Source organism: Petaurus breviceps, unplaced genomic scaffold (assembly GCF_028583685.1).
Source record: "Petaurus breviceps papuanus isolate PSGF00001 unplaced genomic scaffold, PetGlider_PUasm1.0 186, whole genome shotgun sequence".
NCBI classification, from domain to species: domain Eukaryota; kingdom Metazoa; phylum Chordata; class Mammalia; order Diprotodontia; family Petauridae; genus Petaurus; species Petaurus breviceps.
In genome coordinates, this window is record NW_027185798.1 from 9679178 (window position 1) to 9696635 (window position 17458).

A 17458-nucleotide genomic window follows, 5' to 3' on the forward strand; every position below is an offset into this window, starting at 1 on the left:
GTTATTTGTGGGAGTGCACCCCTGCTCTTGGGAGGCCTGTGTGTGTGAATGATTTACAATTACTGTAGTGACATTTGAGTAAATGCTTTTAGTTAAGATCTGATTCTACTGTTAAAGGAAGGCACACTGATTGGGTCTAATGAGCTAATGTTTTGCAGGCCTGTCGCCCACAGGGTTTCCCCTGGAACCCTGGGAATAGTTAATAGCCAGAGCCCAAGTGGCCATTGGCCTTGTGAGTTGGTAAAGGGAGCCCAGAGTGTTTTATGGGCAACCTGGTATTGTGGAAAAGACCCTGGATTCAGAGGCAAAAGTCATCCATACGCCCTCCCAGTTCTGCCTTCCTCACTCTACATAGTTGTATCCTACACTTCTTAATCTGTTCCAATCCCCCTTCCTCCTCCTGTCCCTAACCTTAACAATTTTACCTCCTCTGTAAAGCCCACTCAGGTAAGGAACCCTGTGGGCTGAATATTGACTTAGAAAACCACATATTAATATTATCTATGCCCTATTGTATTTTTATTTTGTTAAATATTCCCCAGTTGTATTTTAATCTTGGTTCTGCCACACTCCAGAGAGAACCTCCTTGATACAGGGCTGGCAGGAGAAGGGATGAAAAGGCATAGAAATCACCGAGCTTTTGAAATTGCTCCGAGAGCTGCCTCATAGCTGGGGGATGATGCATAGGAAGACGTGGGCCCCTGGAGTGATAACATCTAATGAATGTCCTGAGATGAGTGGCCAAGCTTCAGCCATGGCCAGATGCTTGCATGTCATTTGGGTCTCAGGTACCTCCTTTCCAGCTTGACTATCCAGGAAGGGGAAAGATTCATGTAAAACCCTTCACTGAGATTTTTTCATCTTCCCATCAACACTTAGTGTGAAAAGGCCTTGTTTTGTATGAATGAATAGGTACTGTGCTTTGTATTCATTTCATTCCCTATGAGATTTCTGGGAATCCCAGTGGGCCACTGGGAGGCTCTCACCTTGTCCTTATTTCTATGGCCTTGTGGCTGGCCTCCTTGCCTCCTCCCCCCTCCATCCTATACTGGGACCTTAGCTTTGTCTTCCTTAAATACTTCCACACCCCCCTGAGAAAGGCCTCTCCACTGCCCTTGAGAGCCTGGCCTTCAAAAATCTGGCCCCAACTTGTCCTTTTAGTATCTACTTCCCCTCCTTCCTCCAGACCAGAACTTCACAGCCTTTTTGGTCACAGGACCCCCTCCCCAAGAGCTTTCATGGTGGGTCAGAGCTATCACTTTTTACCACATTAGAAATGAAAACATCTTGGTATCATTGTGAAAAGCTTGGCCTTGGGGACATCTGGCCCACAATTACCGCTCTAGACTAATCTTGCATTTCAGAGTTCTCGGACCCTGATGAGCATTGATCTCCTCCCCTCTTCCCCCAATATTTACCTGGCATTTACTCAGTATATATTTGCCTACACACATACTGTCTTCCCCAGCAGAATGCAAGGTATGTTTCCTTTTGGTCTTTCTGTCCCCAGGACCTGGTAGGGCCACTATTGTTACCATTGGGTGTCCCCAAAGTCAGTGCACTGAACCAAATGCTCGTTGATTTGAGAATTCAGAGCTGACAGGAGAATGAAGGAAGCCCCTGGAACCTGAGGGAGGGAGCATGATGGAGGTTTGGAATAGCAGAAGCTGGGCTTCAATGCCGCCTGTGAGGCACTGTGACCGGGGCACAGCTTTTCTGAGCTCCTCTTCTTCTCTATGAAAATAGGTACAGGCCTGAGTGCTTCCTGCCAAGCTTAGTTTGTGGAGTTGAATGATAATGTCGCTGACTCTCCAGGTTTGCTGTGAGGTCCAAATGACAAATGAAACAGTGGGCTGTCATCAGCCTTAAAGCTGGGCGTTAGCCTGCATCACCAGAGGGGCTGCTGTGTGACCCTGGGCCAGTCACTTAATCCTTCAGCGCCCCAGGCAACTTTTCAGATGCAGACCCTGTGTCATCTCTGTTGGCAAGCCTTTCCTCCCTGGGAGCTCACTTTGTCACTATTCATATAATGGGAAGTAAACTTGACAGCTTCCTCCCATAAGCGATACAGGCTGAAGACAGATCTGGTTATTTAGAATTAGTAAGAAGTGCTCTGGGCACAGTGGGCCTGGGTTCAAATCCAGCTTTTGCCAGTTACTGCTTGAATGACCTTGGACAAATCATTCTGAACCCGTTTTCCCATTTGTAAAAGCAAGGGGGTTGTACTGGGTGACTTCTGAAGTCTTCCATAGTTCTAGAACCCCAAAGGGCATGGGAGGATGATGCCCAGGGCAGGGACAATTCAGGGACCTTTTCTTCTTCCCATCAGATTCCAAGTCCCAGAAAGCCGACTGGAGCAGGTGGTAACATGGGTCCTGACTACTGCTAACTCGCGGTGTGACCTTGGGCCTGTCACTTTGCTCCCTGGGCTCTCCCAGAGCACTGACTTATCTGGGGGGGGGGGGGTGGGGGGGGAAAGGCGCACAGGGGGCGTTTGGGAAAGACACTGCCACACCTTGCTTTATTTTAATTGGTTTGATCAGTACAAAAGCAGACAGTGTTTGGTTAACTTTTTTTTGTTTGTTTTAATTAACACTTTACAAAGTACAAAATATACTGTCATTTGTTTGGGGACATTAGGTATTTTTTTTCCTCTTTCTCCGTTGTACAGTACATGAATCTCCAGGGTTTTTGTTTTTCTTCTGCCCAAGACCCCCAAAGAAATGGGAGGACACCGGAGGGAGGAGAGGGAGCCCCGAAGGAGCCTCATGACTCCCCCCACTCCCTCGCCCCACCGATCTTCCCGTCCATCCCAACCACAAGGCCAAGGTGCTCCAGAGTGGCCGATGCTGGTGGTGTAGCTGTTGGGTGACTCAGGGATGGTCCTAGCCAAGTGCTCTGGGCCGGCATCTTCAGAAAGAGGGAGGGACAGCACATAAAAGAACCAGGAATGGGGGGATGGACGGGACACCAGCCGGACGAGAGAGCACGACCACCCAACAGTCATGTGCTCTCCTGCCCCTCACCCCCAACCTCTCCATCACTTCAGGGTCATGAAAGGTTCTGGTGGCAGCAGCTGCTTGTGAATCCCCCCAGCCCTCCTGAGGGCCCCAGAGCTGTCCAAATAAGAGAATTTATACCATCATTCCCCTCCACCGAACGGTTTCCCCAAATACCTAATTTCCACCCGGTCTTGTTTGGTGATGGCCTCTAGGCTCCAGGTCACTCCTGTCTCCCTGTCCCAGGTTCTGCTAGGGTTGCACCCAGATCATGGCTCTATAGCATTCCAGAGCAGGGAGAGATGGAGAGGGTAATGGTGGCCATGGGGAGGGGGCTGGAGACCTACTCTCCTGGGGTCCAGGGTGAGGTAAGGAGGCCAACCAGGTTATACAACTGGCCCTTGAGCCCGCAGTCAACCATGTCTGATGACAATATAATAGAAGGGAATGGATTGTTCCCTCTTCCCCAGACCAGAAGTTCCAGAATGTCCTCTCCTTACCCCTCTACACTCTCAATATGGGGGGAGGAAAGAGGATGGGTTGGAAAAAGAAAATACCTCATCGGCCTGAGCTAGCAGAAGAAGCTAAGGTCTTTAAACCCGTTCGGGGCTGGAGGATGGGATGGAAGTCTTGAAGAGGTCCATGCTCTCCATGTGGGTGGGGGGAGCAGGATGGATTTAGGGGATGGGCAGGTACCATACTTGGCGCAGGAGGCAGAGAGTGCCCCATTCTCCACAGGCTCAAAGTAGTGACAGCCCCCACGCTCTAAAAAGGGGGCTTCTGAAAGAGGGATGAGGTAACACCACCAGCCGAGGCTGATGTGCCTAAGGACATGCAGAGATCCCTTCCTTTCTGCCCCCCTCCCGTGTCCTTTCTGGCCCTGCTACAGTACGTATTTGGAAAAAAACAAAACAAAAACTAAGTGCATCCCTCACAGAGGTAGAAGGGGTGCACACACCCACGCACAGTGTGCCGAGCCTCCCGGGGCAGCGGGTGCACGAAGTGGGGGGGCCCTCTGAGCCCCAGGACACAGGGATCTGTGACATCACTGGCCACTCACTCTGTAAACTTCACCTACAAGCAAGCCATCTAGCCAGGAGGACTCTCCCTTAATACTGAATGGACTGGGTACCTTCACACCCATCCAGATACCTATACACACATCCGTCCACACACGAGCACGCACACACACACCCAGATACCTTCACACATCCATCCACACATGTGCATGCGCACACACACACACACACCCAGATACCTTCTCACACACACACACACCCCCATCCAGATACCTTCACACACATCCATCCACACACGTGCATGCGCACACACACACACACACACCCAGATACCTTCACACACACACACACCCATCCAGATACCTTCACACACTCACACACACACACACTAGAGCACACACCCATCCAGATAGGAAACCATCATTTTGGTCACTCCCAGAAGGCCAATGTTCACAAGAGGACCGTCTCCAACATCGGGTCAACATCCCTCCCATTCTGGGGGCAGGTTTTGGCTCTTTCTCCCCTCTGCCCTTCCTGCTACTTTTTAAAGACCAGTTTTCCTGCCCTCTGATCAATAAGTTCTCAGACCATCTGTCAACCACGGTATTTTCTGACAGCCAGAGCCATCAATCCACACTATGCCCCAGGCCAAGAAGAGAATCAAGCACCTGACCCACAGAGCCTTTCTAGAGGATCTTGGACCTTTACAGTGCTATGGAACCATGGCATTCCAGAAAGTGCACCAAGTCACCCATATTCCCAGAAGCTCAGTGTAGAAAACTCAGGCTGTCTTGAGTACGAGCTCTTAACCCTTCCACTGCTTCCGGCCTGATACTAAACATCCTAGAAGCCATGGAAATTAGGTAGGACCACTTGGGGAAACTGACTCCTGGAAGGCAGAAAAGCACAGAGGGCCTGGCCTGGTGTTCAGCTGGGGCACTAAGTGGGTGTTCACTGTGTGCTCCCCCCACTTTCCCCTGTGACTTCCTGTCCATCACACATCATGCTCTGACTACAGACACTTGGCTAGGGTGATCCCTCATTCTTGGGCTCAGACTACCCCACGCCTTCCTGGCCTCCAATACTCCACGTCAGAGAAAGGCATTCCAAAGCAACATCCCCAAAACACATATACTTCTGGCCTACTGCCTCTGCCTAATACAGAGCCCCTTCCCAGCGGCCCACAGCACCGACATCACGCAGGGGGACAACAATAAAACATGCTGCAATCTCACATCCAAAAATATAGATAAATAAGAAATGGGCTGAAGGCCAACTCGATGGCCCCAGATTCCCTGGGAAGGTGGAAGGAGACATTCAATTTGTCTTTTTGTTGTTATTAACTTAAGGATCATTAGAGAGATGGGGACAATCCAGACTTGAAATTGGCTTCTGCATGAGAAGGACCTGAGGTCAAGCAGGGAAAGAGGCAGGCCCAGCCTGCCCCAACATTAACAAATGCTCACATCCACACACAGACCACAGCACAAGACATCACTCTTTCCCTTGGAAAACAACCCCAATCACAGAAGCCATTTTGTCCAGTGTCTGGAAGGAAGGGGAGGAGGAGAGGGGACATTTCAAATGGCTATCAAGCTAGACCCTGGCATGGAGCAAGATGGCAGCCATCATCTTGGGCCTTTTCCAGCCTTGCCCTCTTTTCTTCTGCCCCCAGTCCAGCACCCCAAAGAAACACTTTCTGAAAAATGGTAACACTTGTGGTCTTAATTTCTTGCTAAAATTCCACTTGGGTTGGGAAAAGATCCCCTCCCAGCAAGCACCACATGCTGCCCAGCCGATCACATCACCTTTGGGTTGCTGTTAGCCCCTCAGAAAGACAACCCTCTGATTTATCTACTTTAGGGTCAAACTCTTTAATGGCATCCATCCTCAAGGTAAAAATGGCCCTTTCCCAGGCACTAATATTCTTAAACAGGCCACGAAAAAGGGTCAACAAGGCAGCCTGATAAGCCAACCTCCCTGTTCCCAGGAATTGGCAATCCCTCTCGGCGGCAGTGAGAGGCAAGCTCTCTCTTCCTTTACTGGGCAGAAGCTTGGCTAACATGGTCCAAATATACAAACCTACAAAATGGGTACGCAGTAGGTAGGTGATGGGGAAGTGTTTCCATTCAGTCCATCTGGAAGGCCATACCCAGAAGCTTCCTCGTACCTGCTCCCTTCCAAAGAAAGTGGGTGGGAAGCAATGAGAACAGGGAGCCTGAGAGTCACGGGATCACCACCTGTCCCAGCAGCTCAGTCTGGGGAAAAGAGGAAGGTGGGGCTCACTATGCACAGGGGTCTTTCAGAGACCAGGAGATTTGGCCTTCGGCATGGCGTTGAGAGAATTGCCTTAATCTAGCAATTACAAGAAGGCTGCACTAAAATAGACATGTTTTTTAGCAGCTTATTGAAGGAAGTGAGAGTAAAAAAATAACCCAGTAAACTAACAGATATAGCATTAAAAAAAGCTCTCTTGGGAGATCTGGACTGGGTCAGCCCTACTGGTCCCTCTTCTTCTTCAGGCCTCTTACCCCACAAATACAAGCTTTCTGGTGGCTGAGCAGGGCAAGGACTGTTCTCTCTCTGATAGGAAGGCTAGTAGCCTAACACCACCCTCTTCTAACCAACTCTACTCCAGAAACAGCCAGGTAAAAGGGCGGTCAGTGGTCCACTAGGGGCACAAGAGCTTCCTATGTTTAAGACAAACAAATAGGTAAGCACTACCTGATTTTATGGAACCTGGCTTGATGTGCCCCACCCTCCAGTGCCAGGCCAGGAGGATGGAGCTCGACCCTCTTCTTCTGACATCCAACCAGTGACATTTCTTTCTTCTGCCAAGTCCCAGGGGAAGCCTGAAGCTCCCAGAGGAAAGGCATTAACCTACCTAAGCCTTTAGCAAATCTCTCCAAGGTCCTCTAGCCCTTTGAAAGACCCTGCTCCCTCAACTTCTTCCTTTTCTTCTTGTCTGGAGACTCAAGGCAACAGCTCCATTGGGAAACCCACCAATCCACTTGGCTGTGAATGCTTCAAATTAAGAAACCCAGCACAATTTATCCAGATCATTGGTCTCCCTGCTCTAAGCATTTCCCATCCTGGCCTAGGGCCTTGTAGACTTCCTCTACCTTCTAGGGCTGGAGGATTCTCTCTGGTCATTAACTGTCTCAAGGTTGTTCCTTCACCCTGTCTGACACAAGGGGAAGGGAGTGTAAATGTGACCATGTTCTCAGAGATGATCCTACCCACTCCTACTCATTCTCTCCAAGGGCCCGTCTCAGGTGTCCAGGAGCTCCTCCACCATCCGAGCTGAAGAACTGGGATAGACCCCCTAGGAGTCCAGAGTTCAGCTTCCTGGAGGATAATGGGGACCCCTGACTAGCACAGATGCCATGGAGATGAGTGATGGGAGAAGCTGAGGAGGTAGAAATGTGTGCAGCCCTAAAAGGGACATTTATTTTTAAGAGGGCAAGATGCTTTGGGGGCTGGGGAAGGAGGGCAGAGAGAGAGGGCAAGACTCCAGACCCTCAGTCACAAGAGATAATTCCTACCACCAATCCATCCCCCACCTCTGGTCTTGTCTCCCTCATTCCGGATACCCGGAGCTTTTGAGGGAAGCTGTGCCGGCATCATCTCTGATCCTTTAGGTGGCAAAAGGAAGAGAGACCCAAGTACGAGTGCTCCCTCCTTCCAGTCTGGAGCCACCGCAGGATGCCTGGGGTGGTCTGGGCCACCCTCTACCAACCCTCCTTTCCCTCAGCAAATTTTGAATCTGCTGGAATTCTGCTTGGGATCTCAGCACCCCTGCCCTTTAGAGGGTCTGGCCACAAGACAGGAGGATAAAGAGGAGGAAGATGATGGCGCTGATAAATGAGAAGCAGTGGAAGTGGAAATGCCCTGCCTGAATCAGGCCCTCCAACAACAAGCAACAACAAAAAAACAGAAAATACCCCCGTTCCCCATTTCCTCTCAGAACAGGCGGGATCTGGCCTCTGGGAAGCCCCCAGAGAGGAAGGATGTGGCCAGAAGGCCAGTCGAGGCAGCAGACAAGGGCTTCTAAGTCACATCTTGTCTGAAAGAACAATAAAGGTCAAACTACTTAGAAGTTACATGATTCATACACACTCACAACCCCCCTCCCCCCAAAACAACCCCAAACCACAGCACCCTTTTCAAGCAGGCAAAAGGAAGACCCCAACGTCTCCTCGGACTGCCAGGGGGTCAGGATGAAGACTCCAACACTGTTCAGCAGTCACAGGCCTGGACAGCGCCTGCCCCAAATCCGAGAGCAGATGTCTAGGCTAGGCCTTGGCTGCTCTGACTGTCCCCACTGACTCAGTCCATCAAGGGTATCCTTGTCTAACAACAATAAGAATATTAAAAAGGAAAATGGAGGAAAACCTGTCCTTAGGTCAGGTGCTAAGGGCAATTCTTGGGAGATGAGGGAAGGAAATGCCCACCCTGTCCCCCACCTTAAGGGTGACCACTAAAACAGGCTGCAGGATGCCCCTCCCGTGGGGGCCCCTCCAACCCAACAGGGGAGTGGGGTGGCTGTCACAAAAAGCCAAAGCAAGCCTTCAAGTGTGCCCCTCCCACTCCCCTTCCCCCCCCTTCTAGAACAAGCAGACCAGGCTACGGCGGCCGGAGCCCTGTCTGGATTCCACCAGGACCCACCAGGGAGGCTCGAGGCCCAGAACAGGCTGGTGAGCCCAGTGGCTACAAGACAAAGTAGAGGTCAGAGAGAGGCTCAAGCTCTGTGTCCTGGGGCTCCTGGCCCCGACTCTGACCCCCAGTGAACTGTGGCTGCTGGTTGTTTGACATCAGGTTTGAAAAATCCGTACGGTTTATCTAAATAGTTGTATTGCCCATATATCTGAATTAAAAATATATGGTGACTGTGTGTGTGCATGTAGCTGTGCTGCACATGGCCAGCGTGTAGCCCCGGAGACAGAGGCCATGGTGGCGGCATCCCACGGGCACTCCTGAGCCCCGCCAGCTGCGCTGTGTGCACAGGTGCGGATGCACTCACACACTCACAGTATATATTAACATATATATATATATATATATATATATTGCTCAGATATATACGCTATTTACAGCATATATATATATATATCTCTTTCAACATAAAACACAGGTATTTATATGCGTGTCCAACAGGGTCATGTCCGGGTGAACACAACGCATTCTGCGGGCTTGGACAGATGGACACACAGACTTGTGCCACACGGTAGGGAGGAACACGGGGGAAAGTCAAAGGAAAAGGGGGAAAGGGTGAGGATTTGGGCTGACCCAGGCATCTGCGGGACCAGACAGCTGTGGCCTCCCTGCTCTCACTTCCCTGACACCTCCCCCTCGAGGGACCAGCAAGGAATTGACAGCTTTTGGTTAGTTCAGGGTTTTGTGCAAAATCAAAGACGGTAATTTTTTAAAAGGGGGGAGAGGGAGGTTTCCATGAGAAGACAGATTGAAACGGACCCTGATGGATAGCTTCATGCTCCCATTGTCCCTCCATCCCTTGCAAACAGGAGGCCAGACAGGCTCCCTCCAGCAGGTTCAGGGTGAGAATGGGCTGTGAGTATGATGGGGTCCTCGGCCCCTCTCCTCAACCCCCTGGAAAAAAACGAATCAGGGAAAAAGGGGTTTCATCGTGTTTCTGAAAAACAGTGCAACTCTACTGACCTTGGCAAGAAGGGCATAAGGGAAGGAGCAGGGGAGGTCAGAAAGAGTGGTGGTCATGGGACTCTCCTTAGGATCCCCTCTGGTGGTTTGGGTAGGCTATTTCATTCATCTTCTGGATGTAAACCAGAGCAGAAATCCCGTGTCCATGAGGACAGATCTGCCGCTCTGGTCATACACCCCAGAGGACAGTGGGCTCTGCAGGCCCAATTCAGTGGAAATCCTCCTCCCCCACCATGTTCCACAGCCTGTTTTTCCTTCTCTTTGGTCTCCCCTCCCACCCTCACCTGCTCATCCCCAGTCTCAGAAGCACACACCCAAGCCGAGCTTGGCAATCCTGGACTCTGTATGGCTCAGGAGGCTTGGATGTGTGACTTTGAGGGGGATGGAGGATGGGTGGGAGAGATGGGGGGTAGGGAGCAGTCCTCTGCAGCCCCAGCCCTCCCTGAAAAAGACTCCCTCTCTCCCCTCCCATGCCACCAAATTAACTTTACTAAAACAGCCTGAGTGCAAAAAACACTTTAAATAAGAAACTAAAACAAGGTTATTATTTTTTCTTTCTATTAAGGCTCATTAAAGTGGCCTCTGAGTTCAAGTAATTGCCTGATGAATGCCACAAGGTCTGGGGTGAGGGAAGGTGGCCCAGGTGCCAAGGGAGAGGCTGAGGGGGTACAGGGAGGCGCCAGCTTTTTACCTTCCTCTAAAGAGCTGGGGATACAGCTCGGGAATGAGGGGCGGGGGTAGCAGGGATAGGATGGGCCTCAGGGAGGCCTCCAGACACTTCAAAGGGCAGGGGAGACATGAATCTTATGCAGATCTAGTGCTGGCTGCTGGTCACGCCTTTGGCCCAGTGGAGCCTAAGGCCTCAGAGGGTATGAGACCCCCCTGCCCCAACGATGGATAAACTCGGGGCTTTTTTGGGGGGGCCAAGCCTGAGTGCTGCCAGGCACTAGCACACGAGGTGCTGTTTTTCTCTGGGTATATTACAGTCTTACAGGTTGAAGTCTCTCAAGGGCGTCTCCCCTAGGAGAGTGTGACAGCTACTTTTACTGGAAGACGGGAGGTTGGGGGGGGGGGCGGTCTTTCCTGTTGTGTAGGCTACATGTCTCTGGGGAAGGCATGGGAGGGGGCGCTGGGGAAGAGGCAGATCAGACCACAGGGCTAATTAGTGGAAATTGTGGGAGCAGACTGTGGACCTGATGAGGGGGTGGTGAGCTCCCCCTCTCTGCAGCCTGTGGAGCCTGTGTGGCCAAACAGAGGGTGACTGAGGTTGAGGGGGAGTGTGGGCCATCCTCAAGGCGTGGCCTGTGTGGCGGGAGGCTACAGATGTCTCGGGAAGGACCAATGCTGTTGGGCCAACAGTTCTAAGTACCTTTGGCTGTGTGGTTTTGCAACTCTGGAGGAGAAGAAAGGAAGGGGAGGAAGCGATTTTCCTGGAGGGTCTCAGTGAAGACCCCCAGCCTAGGTGACCCAGCAGCAGCAGAAGAGCCAAAGGGATCATGGGAGGAAAATTAAAATCACCCCAGCGGAGGGTCGTTCTTTACCATCCATACTCCCGCACTCTCTGGGGCTCAGGAGGGAGGTTCTGGGGGTAAGAATCTAGGCAAAGTTGCTAGTAAGGACAAAATCATACTCCCTTCTGGCCCTGGGAAGCCTGGTACCCCCACTTCAGGCTCCCAGGGGAATCCACTACCTCCCCCTTTCCCCAAGGTGCTGGCTCCTTCTACAAAGGAGGCATTCTCCCTCAGCCTCAGCAGCCCAGCTGAACCATCTGGGTCCTGGGAGGGATGGGACGGGGTGCGCCAATGGTGTGGGGTGTGTGTGATATAAGGAGGAAATCTGAGGCCGTGGGGCTCAGCCTTGGTCACCTCCCACCGATTCCCCTGAAAACTGAGGAAGCTTGAAAGAAGAGAACACCCCCGGGCTTGAAGAACAGGCCAGAACAAGAGGGGTCCCAGACAGTCTCACACCAGGCTTAGAAAAGAACGTCCCCTCCCATCATCCGACTACCGTCCACTGCCAACTGGTGGCCTCTCGGGATGTGGAGACTTCTCTCCGCCTGTGTCTGCTGAGGCGAGGAGGAGGAATGAGCTGGGCGTGAACACGTCTCCCCTTTCTTGCTTCATCTGTGGGAGTGTTGGGGGTCTGTGCCCGTCCGTGGTGGCTTTGATTTCCAAAAGAGTGAGGAGGGCTGTTGATGTCCACACACACACACTTTACTTCAGGCCCAACACTGGCCCTCGGCACTCACAGCCCCGGGGCCACAGGGGCTCCTTCACAGCCCTTCCTTGCTGGCTCTGTCCATGGGGGTCTCTATGGACCATTTTCTGATTTCAGAAATACTGCAAGAAGAGTGTTGGGGGATGAGGGCAGGGGGTGGAGGTGGGGGGGAGGGAAGCATAGGGAGGAGAGCTGGGGGGAGGGGAAAGAGGGGGAGTGTCTAATGCTTCTCTGCTTGACTGACTTTCAAGGCATTGATGACACCCTTGATGTTTTCTTCGGGTACCTGTGGGGGGCAGGGGAAATAGTAAGCACCTTGGGGTCCCCCACGCTGCCCCACCCACCCCACAGGCCAGAGACTTACCAACGCATGGTCGAACTTAAAAGTACTGATGTAGTAGGCGGGGATGTCAGCTGCCGCCAAGGGCTCTGAGATCTGAGCGACGATCCCACATTCGTCTGGGGACACAAAAGCCACTGTTTCTGAGCCTTCCATGACTGGGGCCTATTCACCTGCCCGGGCTGACTTCTCCACCCTCCTCCCTCCTCCCTCCCACCAAGTTAGACAGCTCTGCTGCCTTCTAGATGGGAGTCCACGCTCCAGACATCCTTTGTGCACAGGGTCTGAGGACTCAGAGCCAGACCCTGGCTCTCTCTGCCTTCCTGCCTGTGGGGCCCATCAGTGAGTCACAGAATGTCCAGGTGCCTTGGTTTCATCTTCTGTTAAATGAGGAGCTGGCCCGGATGGCCACCCTTCTAGATCTAGGACTTGAAGCCAGGAGAGGCCCTTGTCCCTCAGCTCTGTGCCCCGGTATTCACCCCTCTGTGGGCAGGCATGAGGCCACAAATCCTCTCTCCTTCTACCAGACTCCACCATGTCCCCACCTCACCCACGCCTGGCTGCTGGAGTGCCTTCTCCCTAGGTGTTCTCTGGTGACTCGGCTACTTGCCTTGTGCATGGGCTGTTCCCCAGGCCACAGCTCCCAACCAGGGAGGGGAGGGACCAAGTCTCCTTCTAGAAAGGACGAAGGTGAGGCCCTGGGAGTTCCAGGAAGTGTCTTAAGACTGCTGGGCATGAGCTGGAAGGGACTTCAGGAACTACTAGCTACTTGGGTGTGGTGGAGAGAGTCAGAGAGGGAGTCAGGAAGGCTTGAGTGCAAATCCAGCCCCAGATACTTACTAGCTGTATGACCCTGAGCAAGTCACTTCACCTCTGCTTTGCTATCCTCATTTGTAAAAAAGGGTTAACAAGATCATGTCTGTGAAGTGCCTTGCAAACTTTAAAGCACCGTATGAGGGCTATTATTGTTAACATCTGAAGTGTTCTACCAGAAGTCACACAGAGAGCAAACCGTCCCTATGCCCCGTGAAGCATTTCTTCTTCATTCCTGCCTTTTAGAATCTCCCCAATCTCTTCAAGGTTAGTAACTTCTCTGCTTGTTGTACCCATTTTACAGCTGAGAACCCCGAGGCCAGGTGAGGTACAATTACGCAGTGCTCGGAGCTACTTACCAAAGCCGAGGGGCTGTCCTCCAATCCGCACCATCTTCCAGAGCTCTCCAGATGCGCTCGTGAACAACAGATTATTTGGGAACCTTGGAAAGGGACATGAGCCAAAGGCCTCCGTTAGTCGGGATGAGTGCCCACGTGGCTGGGACATCCGTCCTCTCCCAGGGCCTCTTCCCTGAGACCCCCAGACTGCCTGCTTTGGCCCAGAAGAGGGTGGGCAATGACTCTACAGCTAGTACCTCCCAGCGGCCTCACGACTTTCAAATATGCCTTTCTTCCTGAATTCTTTCACTCTCAACATTCAAACGGACAGATGGGGAAGGGGACGATGGCGGGGGACTTCTGGACAATGTTCTGGTCTCTCACCTCAGTCCTAGAGAGTTACAGTGGAAGGAGACCCAGGGACAGTCGGTCAGAGGACCCAAGGGCCCCCGCAGCTTCTTGGACTCAGGTTCCTCTGTGAACCAAGGGGGCTGGAGATGACGGCTCAGAATCTGGGACCCTGAGCGCTAAGCTGATATTGTGGGTGCTGCCCAGGAGGGGCCTGAGACATCTAGGGCGTCTGCTCTGCAGCAGTCATCCCCCCACCCCAGCTCCCTCCAAGGTTCTAGGATGTGAGGCCGCTCTGAATGAAAAAGGCATGAAATTCCAGCCCACCCAGGCCTCTTGGGTCTCGACAAATCCCTGACATTCAGGTGTGTGTCCTCTGGTATTTCCCAGCCCCAGGATGCTAATGCTAGTACAATCTAACATGAAGACAGGGTAGTGGGCCCAGGCCTCACCTCTGCTGAGTCTGCACGTCCATTACTAGGGAGATGTAGCCTTCGATCAAGGAGAAGGAGAAAAAGCGGATGTGGCCACAGTCCTCGTTGCCTACCACGGACTCCTTCACTCTGGGGACACAGGGGAGAGAGGCTGATCAAGAGTGGCTGGACCACTGAGTCCTAGACTCCCACACCACCCCCAGCCTCCAAAGGGGGAGGAAAGAAGATTCAGCGAGACATCAGGAAACCCTGCTCCTAGCCCGATTCTGCAAGAAAATGGCAGTCTGAACCTGGTGTCATCTCCCATCTCCAAATGGGGACAACACCCAGGAATATGAAATGAGTTAGCTGTGCTACTTTTATCATCTCCTGTTTTTCAATTTTTTTGTAATTTTGTTTCTCATTTGCTATTTTATTAATTGTATATTATTTATTATTGTATTATTTTAATTACCTCCCGCTTTTCAACTTTGTTATTTTGTTTATTTATTTTATTACATTTAATTATTTTTATATTTATTCATTATATTTAATTATTTTTATCATCTCCTACTTTTAAACTTTGTTATTTTTATTATTTGTTAATTATATTTATTTTATTAGTTTTATTTTTATATTATTTATTATATATCATATTTTTAAAAATCATTTCCTGCTTTTTAATTTTTTGATTGAATTCTGACAGAAACTGAGACAAGTTAGTACAGAGATAGGGTTAGGGACTAGACAAGTGATTTTATGGGTATAGGACCTCCCCTGATGAGGAAACCCCTTCTCTTAGAGTAGGTGGGCACCTTCTCTCCACACCTCACAGTCCTGGAGAGTGGTTCAGAGTGCTGGGATATGAGAGGACTTGCTCAGGGTGGTACAGAGCCCGAGGTACCACCTGAACTCAGATCTTCTGGGTCTTTCTGAATCTGAGGTCAGCTCTCTATTCACTCTGCACAAGCACCTTCCAAGAAATAACTTAGCTGGCTTTTCTTTTCTCACATTTAATGTTCTGTGGACTGCTTACTGCACAGTGAATTTTTTTAAAAAATGCCGTACACACAGATAACACACACATAACACACATTATGTATATATTTAATTATCATGATTTTTGTAATTGTGCTTCTCTGTGTAGGCTCTGGGAAATCATCCTTGGGTCAACTCCAGTAAGAGAGGATGGGGGGGGGGGGTGTCATCATCCTGGTCCCACCTGGTTTTGATTTTTTTTTTCTGCTAGATTTTTATACTTTCAGAACTTTTTATATTATCATAAGAATGATCCTAATCATCACTTTCATTATGAGGAAACAGTGTAGTCTGGGAGATCGAGCCAGCTTCCGAATCAGGAAAACCTGCCTGGGCTCAAGTCTTGATTGTCACATAAAGGAGTCTGTGACCCCATGTCAATCACTTCAGGCCCCAGGACACTGTCTAACTAAGCCCAGGAAAAGAGGGGGCCACTAAAATATCCATAAGGATGCCTGTGGGATGCCTAGTGCCTTACACAATCACACATGAACATCACATTTTATTCTATTTTTATTTTGATAAATATTTCCCGATTACATTTTAATCTGGTTCGGGCCCACTCACGTAAGCCTCTGTCACGTAAGCCATATGCTGCTCTACACTGGTCAAGGGCATTTCCTCACTTGGGAGATCCCCATAGTGGTGGGACCACAGTTTGGATCAAACCAACTCCCCCAAAGCATAATTATTACCACTCTCCAGTGTCTCTGTGGCTCATTCACTGCTACCGCTTGAGCTTGGCCAAGAATTTCTCGGCTTCCAGGGCCTTGGGGTACATGTAGGAGACTCTCTGATCTCCAGAACATGAAGGAGAAGTGGTCAGGGCTGGCCCACCTCCCTTCTCAGACTAGCTGAGTTATTTACTCATCACACTCCACACCGATCCCCATGTTGGTGCCTCATGACATCCCATGACTGACACTCTCCATGACGCCCAAGATGTGAATGTAGAACCCAAAGGCAGGGCCTACCCCAATGGAAAGCCTTCAGTGGACTGTTTGTGTGGCATCTGCAGCCACTCCAGCTGAGCCAGGGAAGGCTCATCCCCGGGGGGCTTGCGAGGAACCTAGGAAGCCTGAGGAGGGGCTGTGATCTGTGTCAGTGAAGGGAATGCTCACCCACCCTTAGGATTCTGAAGCACTGATACACTGGGCAAAACCAGGTGAAGAAGGTCAATGTGACGTGAGGGGAAAATGCTAAAGTAAAATCTAGCAAAATTCATATTTTACCATATTGACAAATGGGTATTATGCACCTATTGTGTGCTAAGATTTATCTGCTGGTTGGGATTATTTAGGTCATTTAAACTCAATAAACATTTTTGTTGTTGTCCAATTGGGTTTGACTTTTCATGACCCCACTTGAGGTTTTCTTGGCAAGGATACTGGAGTGGTTTGCCAGCTCATTTTACAGATGAGGTAACTGAGGCACAAAGGGTGAAGTGACTTGTCCGGGGTCATACTTAATAATTATTAATAACTTAATAGTTATTAAGTGTCTGAGGCCAGATTTGAACTCAGGAAGATGAGTCTTCCTGACTCCAGGCCTGGCGCTCTGTGCTCTATGGTGCCACTGAGTTGCTCCGTTTATGCCATGGCTTGTCTTTGAAGAGTGTGGATAATTCAGAGCAGGCTGTGTGCCATCTTCCCTATCAGACCGGAGCCTGAATCTCCTCCTATCCCGTTCCCTTCTCAGGACCTAGAACCTCCCTCACCAAGGCACGAGTGCTGGCATCGTCCCTCTCAGGCGAGGACCTACCCATTGGAGTAAAACATGACGTCCATCAGGAGTGTGGCCACGGTGGGGAGCGTGTCAGGGTCCAGGCTGGTGACACAAAACATGTTACTGGGGCTGGAGAGAGGGTGAATGACCGGCCTCTGAACTGGAAGAGAAAGCAGGGGAGAGGAAAAACTGACCGACAAGCCTGGGACTAAAGTGTCCCCCATCCCTGGAGAAGCAGCACAGACGGGGTTTCTAGAGGAGTGCCAGGACTTCCTAGGAAGTTCATAAGAATGAGATTTTTTTGGAATGGGCTAAGTCTACGGGCGAGGGAAGGGAAGAGCCAGCCTTGCTTTTGCTGGGACCCCCCTCTCCTGTGCCCAGAATCTCCTCTTACCCATCTTGGGTTTCACAAAGCCGTTGGTGATGCCCAGGTTGTCGGCTGCTACCGTCTCCCCATTGACGACCCGAAGTATGGTGAACTCGGTTGCCAGGGTGTGTGTGACAAAGGGCAGGTCCCGCTCACGTACCT

At 50.9% G+C, this 17458-nt stretch overlaps 1 protein-coding gene across 1 annotated transcript in view; it reads right to left on the bottom strand.

Annotated features, from left to right (window-relative positions):
- Nucleotides 1-2497: 2497 nt before the first annotated feature.
- Nucleotides 2498-17458, bottom strand: part of CASTOR2 (cytosolic arginine sensor for mTORC1 subunit 2) — a 112586-nt gene continuing 97625 nt past the window's right edge. The window contains exons 4-9 of the mRNA XM_069089532.1: nucleotides 17324-17456; nucleotides 16966-17089; nucleotides 14206-14316; nucleotides 13427-13509; nucleotides 12279-12373; nucleotides 2498-12200 (exon numbers count right to left, since the gene is read on the bottom strand). Of these exons, the coding sequence (XP_068945633.1) occupies nucleotides 12135-12200; nucleotides 12279-12373; nucleotides 13427-13509; nucleotides 14206-14316; nucleotides 16966-17089; nucleotides 17324-17456 (612 nt within the window). The 3' untranslated portion in view covers nucleotides 2498-12134. The remainder of the gene's footprint in view (nucleotides 12201-12278; nucleotides 12374-13426; nucleotides 13510-14205; nucleotides 14317-16965; nucleotides 17090-17323; nucleotides 17457-17458) is intronic.